The sequence below is a fragment of the Carica papaya genome, chromosome 7 (genome assembly GCF_054855325.1).
Source record: "Carica papaya isolate Zhongbai chromosome 7, ASM5485532v1, whole genome shotgun sequence".
Taxonomy (NCBI): domain Eukaryota; kingdom Viridiplantae; phylum Streptophyta; class Magnoliopsida; order Brassicales; family Caricaceae; genus Carica; species Carica papaya.
In genome coordinates, this window is record NC_142315.1 from 28,587,486 (window position 1) to 28,595,293 (window position 7,808).

The 7,808-nt window shown below is 34.8% G+C and overlaps 1 protein-coding gene across 1 annotated transcript; it reads left to right on the forward strand.

Annotated features, from left to right (window-relative positions):
* The first annotated feature begins 5,510 nt into the window (after positions 1-5,510).
* Positions 5,511-7,521, forward strand: SIP3 (SOS3-interacting protein 3). The gene has a single exon (XM_022055222.2). The coding sequence runs from the start codon at positions 5,880-5,882 to the stop codon at positions 7,200-7,202; it is 1,323 nt and encodes a 440-aa protein (XP_021910914.2). The 5' UTR covers positions 5,511-5,879; the 3' UTR covers positions 7,203-7,521.
* The last annotated feature ends 287 nt before the right edge of the window (positions 7,522-7,808 follow it).

Below are 7,808 nucleotides of genomic sequence, written 5' to 3' on the forward strand. Positions count from 1 at the left end.
TCTCTTATTTAGATAACAATATTGTATGGCTAAAAATAAGTTATAAGGGTACTATGTAACTTTATGGATAGATTCTAAATCATAATAAATATAATAACAATTGAATAAGTTTAAAAAAAAAAAAGTACAACATTGTTGACTTGTTTATGGGATTGGATTAGATTTCTAAGGTTTAGTGTTGAAAATCTTAATCTAATTTGGATAAGGATAAGCATCATAAATTATCATAATTAATTCACTAACCACCAAATATTACCGTAATTAACAAGCTATAATCGGATTAACATCAACCTTTAATCTTTATTTGGCAATTAATTTTCATGCTTTTAATTTCTCCACCAACTTAATTTTTTTTTTTAATTTAATTATATAATTATTTTGGCGTGCGTTATACTTATGGCCTTTAGCTAGATTCATTGCATATGACTAATTGTAATACATACATACATACATACATACATATATATATAACATGTGCTTAAATAAGTATGTATACACAAACACACACACACACATATATATATATATATATATGTACTTATGTGTTTTTGTATATGTATTATTCTTGCGATCCGCCATTATCAATTGTGTTTTTTTTTTTCTATAACATACTTTGTTTCTCCTTAACTAATCATATCTTCATGCCGTAAACATTTAAGCAACATAATAGAGATGGAAATATGATTAATAATAATTAATTAATAATTTTGAGAAAATATCATAATTAATCATCAATTTAGCTAATTAATTAATGGGTATCATGTATTATTATAATAATTAATGGTTTTAAAAAATAGTGGAATATTATGGTTAAATCATTAATTAATTTAGCTAATTATTGGAATTCAAATTTTTTAAAGAGTGTTCAAAATATTATATATATATATATATATATATACACACACACCAACCTCGGACTCCATAAAATCTAAAACTTTAAAAAAATAATTATTGCATATTTTTTTCACAATGCATGTGATTATATTTTTTTGTATTTATTAAATAAAATAAAAATAAATCTTTATTAAAATTAATTATTATAATTTTTAAATTTTATAAAAAATAATTATGGTATAAAATTATATTCTATCGAAATTACAGCAGTCATATTAAAATAATTTTATATGTTAAAATTTAATAAATTATAATAAAATAATTTTTTAAAGTATTATTAGTTTTGGGTAGTTGAGGTCTAAAAACGCGACCGTGCATAAATTAAAAATAAATAAATATTTTTTAAAAAAATAAAAAAGCAATTTAAAGTGTCATGTAAGCATCGCCCCGCTGGCTATGTGGGACCCAGTGAGAAGAACAAAACGACATTCAATGAACGGAATCAAGTGGAACAGGTGGGGCCCGGCTCCCGTCACTTTATAAACCGGAGAAAACCGGTCATCGGTCACCGCACCATTTTCCATTACTCTATTTCTCGCCTTTTTTAAAATTAATTTTTTTAGATAAAAGAAAATATGGTGATTAGTGAAGTAATCATGTTTAGTGAAGATAATTAAGTTTTTGTCAAGTTGTGGCCGCCAAATATGAGGTGGGCTGGCCTTGGACTCTGATAGAACACGTTTTTTTTTAACTTCACACAATTTTCTACAACAGCCTACAGTTCACCTTCAATTCCTAGCAGCTTCTTATTGAAGGTTTCCTGATTTTTAGTGCCAATTTTTTTTCAAAAAAAAAATAATAATAATAAATAAATTAAATTAAATTAAGATATTAATTATTAAAAAACTAAGCAAACCAAATATTAATATTTCAGATTTATGTACTAATTTAATATTTTAATCTTAAATTAATTAAAATGAACGTCTGATTCCATCATTACATATATATATATACACACACACACACACACAAATCTTTCTCCTAAAATTTGTCAAAACTTTATATTGTATTTTTAAAAATATTACATATTATTTAGTTAAAATCTGTATGTAACGCTTCTTTGTTAAATATCTATGTAATAATATAAAATTCTGGAATTTAAAGAAAATGAATTTATATTTTAAATGTGAAAGTAAAAAAATAAGTTAAAATTTACATTACTTACATAGTAAATTAGAATGTCCAATAGAGTTACAATAATGTTTTTTTTTATAGCAGTTCATAAAAAAAATAAATAAATAAATATCATAGGAAGTTAATCTCCACTAACACTTGAAGAAGGTTCGGGAGGTAAACTTTTCATATCTTTTTTATTGATCGGGTTCTAGATCTTCATTTTATTGATCTGAAATAGTTAATAGAAGAGTGAGTTACACTAACCCAGTAAGAATATTACATTAACCATTAATACGAAAAACGAATATCGATAAAAACCACAAAACAACTAATTGAGGTAAATTCATTTAACACTAAAACGTTATCCCCACACTTACCATTACAAGTTTTTCAAAATCAACCTATAAAACAAATACTCATATAACATTATGATTTCATTTATAAGTGAGCAAGATAGACAATTATCTAATTAATACATGCTTACTAGAATCCCTAGGGGTGTATAGGGATATTCTTCTATTCGTGAACTCAATATTTAGATTTATCAATTAACTCTGTCCGGTAATAGAGGTCAAACACACCATTGCCTCGACACCCCGTCTGGTATGAGGGTGAACTATATATATCAAATTTTTTCGATATGGGACTTCTCAGTCCCGTCCGACTGAGATAATGTCCACAATAAGATTCTTTAAGTATCGGGTCCGTCCACCCATTCCTAGGGTATCTAGTAAGCATTTCTTACATAGAATCACACCACGAACCTATTACCAATTACATACCAATATCTTATATTCTCATATCAATAACAAGTTATGCAAATGAGCAGTACATATATTAAGAACATAATTGAGATAATTATTGCAGAATAAACTAGCAAAGGAATGTGTAGTAAGATAAACCAAACAATCGAGAAAACAAATCAAAACTATCAATTTATTACGCACAATATAATAATAAGCAATTTAAGAAGTACAGAAAAATAAACAGTGAATCAGGAAAAACATGAACTGACAGGTTCCACCTCCACCAGTGACCTGTAATTATTTTTAGAATTTTTCTAATTTTTATAAAACACAAGATTTATCAATTATTAATCCTCAATTTACCGTAATAGAAAATAGAGTGAGAGATTCTTATCCGGATTGGTATTTTGAAATACAATGTTATCTCCTACGCCTTCTGACGGTCACTGAGTTTCCTGAATTTTATCTGCAGAAATTAAAATACTTGTCACGTACTTAAAAATACCACAAAAGGTCAAAATCAATGTTGAAAAATCTTTCCAACAAATTTTAAGGTTCCGGCACCGCATCACTGCCGTTCTCTGACGCCAGCTCCGCCGCCCACGATAGTGGTTTGCCTCGGTCTGGCCGGTTTTAGCCACTTTTTATACGTATCCATGCGAAAAAATATGTTAGAGAGTTTCGGTTGGCCGAAAAAATAAAAATAAAAATCGAAACCTACCGGCGGGGGGGGGGGGGGGGGGGGGCTGCTCGGTCCTCCTTCGCGGGTGGGGTTCCTCTTTGGCTAACCTGCATCAGAAAAAAATGGTGAATACAATGGTCAAAGAATTACGTGAAACAGGAAACGGGAAAGGGATCATTGGAGAGAGTTTCGAATTTTGGCCGCAGTGGTCGGCCTCATTCTCCGGCGTCTGGTTCTTTTCTCAGCCGCTCTTTTTCTTTTTCTTCGGTCACCCCTCTGTCGGTTTGGGCTTTGATTTCTTACGAAGAGAAGTTTAAATACTCCTCTCCTTTTCGATCCAAACTGCTTGTTTGAGTCGACGTGGAGCGAGGAGGGTCGTTATGATTTTTCATTTAGGCTGATTACGTGAACGAATCTAAACTGTCAATCGTGATCAATCTCGTCCGTCCGATCATGTCTAAAAAGAGAATGCATATGGGTCGTTCATGCGCGCAAGATGAGGTCTGGATCGTCAGATTGCCAGCCACCCAAATCGCTCGGGTGGCCTCCCGCGTGGTGTCGATGTCAGCGTACCTGCCACGCAACGTGCTTTGGTTCTTCCTGATTGTTGACTGGGCCGTTCCACGTGGTTGAATTTCTCATTTTTTACGATTTTATCAATTGTTTTTAAGTTTTCTTTTAAAAATACTCTATTTATCCTAAATTTTACATTTTTTAAAAAATTATTTTTAATTTTATTCTAAATTTATTTTTTCTTAAAAATTTAATAAAATTTAAATTAAAATAATTTTTTAATTATTTATATATTTTATAAATATAATAAAAATTATTCCGAACTAATTTAAAATAATTCTAGATAATCATTATATATGATAAAATGATTGAATATGCATACATGTATATATATATAAGGCAAGAGTGGGTTAAGTAAAATTTTTAAGGTACATTTAAAATTCAAGAGTTTGAACTTTAATAATAACATAAAATTAATTATTTTATAAATATATTATAAATTGAAAGTGATTAATATATTATATTTATTTTTTTATTAAAAATAATAAAAAGAAATGATACCTAATTTTTTATTTTTTTTATGTTAGATAAAATTTTAAATTTTATCATTTATGATATTTAAATTTTATCCCATCGGAAAAAGAAAGCAAGGGCTATGGAAGTTCAGTTGTACGATTTTATCCTTTCAATTTTTGCTATTTTTAATAAAAAATAATTGAAGATAATCAAGTGAAAAATATAGGTTCTTATCCAAAATCACAAATATACGGTAAATTATTATTATTTTTAATTAATAATCAATTAAAAAATATAAATATTGCACAATTATAATTTCTCTACTTTATAAGTAACTCCCTTAATACAAAATTTCATAATTCTAAAATACTAATCAACTTAAAATTTTTTTAAAAAAATAAGAAAAAAATTAAATATCAATTTTAATTTAATTTTATTAATTATTAAAAATTATGAAATGAAATATTTTTAGTATGAAATTACAAAAATAGGCCATAGATGGCGAGGGTTTGTCATGTGTGGTGCGCGGGGGACCCTGCGGTCACATGAACAAGGGGGAGCAAGACTCGGGAGAGGTCGGTTTTAAGTTTTTAACTCTTGGTTTGGAACCACCTCGTGGTGACGTGTCGAGGTACGAGGTGAGTGGTCCATGCATTCCGTGCTACCTTCGCGCACACAGACAATTGCTGACGTTAAATCCTGACCCTTGATCTTTTAATCACACCATCTAATCAGAAAAATCACGCTTTTTAACACCCTCCCAGCGGGCCCCAACGGAATTATTAAGATCCGAACAAAAATAGCATACATTCCGGGTTCGAGGACAAAACGGTAATCCAACATTCTGCTTCCGAGGAGCGGCTGTTTAACCCGGTACGCGTGTCGATATTTAGTTGGTTCGCCGATGGAGCGGTTCTTCAACGCTTGTTGTATGAGCGCCACGTGTCCTGTTTTAAGTGCATTGAGGTGAAGCGAATCAGGGTTCCCTCAGGGGTAAAAGGGTAATTTCAAGAGCTGGAAGTAATATATAAGGGCGAGGTCTAGGCGGTGGAAAAAAAGAGAGGAAGGGTTTCTGTTTGGTGAGAGAGTGAGGTGATTGAGAGAAAGTGAAAAACAAATTCTACGAAAAATTGAAACCGTTCTATTAGGGAATGCAGAGAGATGAGAGTAGCTCCGCGGTTGAAGCCTGAAGTGGTTGGTCGGGCCCAGCGCTGTATTGCCGGCCGGAATTGTCACCGGAAGCACGTCGAGGACGGGTGATTCTTAAACGACCAGCTTTTTTAGCGTCAACTTCGTGTTTTAATCTATTATACGATTTCTCTTTGTTTTCCGCTCTTAATTAATCTGTATACATTCAGAACATTGTAAAAACAGAGAAAAGATTTGCATATTTGGTTTCTGCTTGTGAAAATATGGCAGAAAAAGGCGGAGACGGTGGGAATCCGAGTCTGCTTCATGGTAGATACGAATTAGGGCGCCTTTTGGGCCACGGGAGCTTCGCGAAGGTGTATCACGCGCGGAATCTGCAGAGCGGAAAGAATGTGGCGATGAAGATTGTGGGGAAAGAGAAGGTGATAAAAGTAGGAATGATGGAGCAAATCAAGAGAGAGATTTCGGTGATGAAGATGGTGAAACATCCAAATATCGTCGAACTCCACGAGGTGATGGCAAGCAAGTCCAAGATCTATTTCGCAATGGAGCTCGTTCGCGGCGGCGAACTGTTCGCTAAGGTAGCCAAGGGTCGGTTGCGGGAGGACATGGCGCGTGTGTACTTCCAACAGTTGATTTCCGCCATCGATTTCTGCCATAGCCGAGGCGTATATCACCGTGACCTCAAACCTGAGAACCTACTCCTCGACGAGGATGGCAACCTGAAGGTCACCGATTTTGGTCTCAGCGCCTTCTCCGAGCACCTCAAGCAGGACGGCCTGCTCCACACGACGTGCGGGACGCCGGCGTACGTTGCGCCTGAGGTGATCGGAAAGAAAGGCTACGACGGTTCCAAAGCCGATCTCTGGTCTTGCGGGGTAATTCTCTACGTCCTCCTGGCCGGTTTCCTGCCGTTCCAGGATGACAACTTGGTGGCCATGTACAGGAAGATATACAAGGGAGATTTCAAGTGTCCGCCGTGGTTTTCCTCCGAGGCAAGAAGATTGATAACGAAGCTTCTGGATCCCAACCCCAATACCCGAATCCCCATCAACAAGGTGATGGAGTCCTCCTGGTTCAGAAAACCGGTACCAAAAACATTGAGAAGTAAGGGACAAATTCAAATGGAGGCAATGGACGGAGAAGATGGAGACGAGGCAAGCGCTGACAACACTTCCAAACCGAAGCAGCAGCCCGAGACGCTGAATGCATTTCACATCATAGCCTTGTCAGAGGGCTTCGACCTGTCACCGCTTTTCGAGGAGAAAAAGAGGGAAGAAAAAGGAGAGTTGAGATTCGCGACAACGAAGCCGGCGAGTAGCGTGATCTCGAGGTTGGAGGAAGTGGCGGCAAAGGTGGGCAAGTTCAGCGTGAAGAAGAGCGAAGGCAGAGTTAGGTTACAGGGACAAGAGTGCGGGAGAAAAGGGAAGCTGTCAATCGCCGCCGAGATATCAGCCGTGACGCCGTCGTTCCTAGTGGTAGAGGTGAAGAAGGACCACGGTGACACCTTGGAGTACAACCAGTTCTGCAGCAAAGAACTCCGGCCGGCTCTCAAGGACATTGTCTGGACCTCTACCCCTGCCTGAAAAATTTAACAAAACCCTCCTCTGTGTTTTGATAAGAACCGGGCATTTAGTGTTTTTAGTTCATCGTCTTCGTTGTAATTGTCATTTTTATTCAAGTTCATTGCTAGACAGAAATTTGAAAAAGAGACTGTGTTGTGTTCCAGTCTTTTTCATTTGAAATGCTCTGTGTCAATTATGCGTGGTTCTGCGTCACAGGTGGATCAATGACCCTGTGAATCGCTTTTGATTGATTCCCTTTTCCTGCTCCATCGTGTTCCGTGGTATTCTGTGGATATTCCATGTGTGGGTTTGCAAAATAATTTGAGTTTTCGATTAGTAATTTCTCCTACTCTTTTTTCAGATTCTATTTATATCTATCATTTAAATAAGAAGTCATATCATTCATGTAAATGATTTTTTGATTCAATTATTGACTACCCAATTGACTCTTCTTACATCCAAGAATACTGTTCATTAATCAGTCGTATCAAAATTGATTTCCTTTTTCTGGGGCATGCACAGAAAAGTGCACTTAATTCAAAATTATTGTCTGTTGGGTGTTGTAGTCTTATTCGTCAGTGGAACAGAGTTCTGTAGCTATCAGGTGGAGAAAATCCAATTGGTGAA

Bases quoted from the DNA above. Each gene is read 5' to 3' on its own strand.
- SIP3 (XM_022055222.2), top strand. From the start codon at position 5,880: ATGGCAGAAAAAGGCGGAGACGGTGGGAATCCGAGTCTGCTTCATGGT.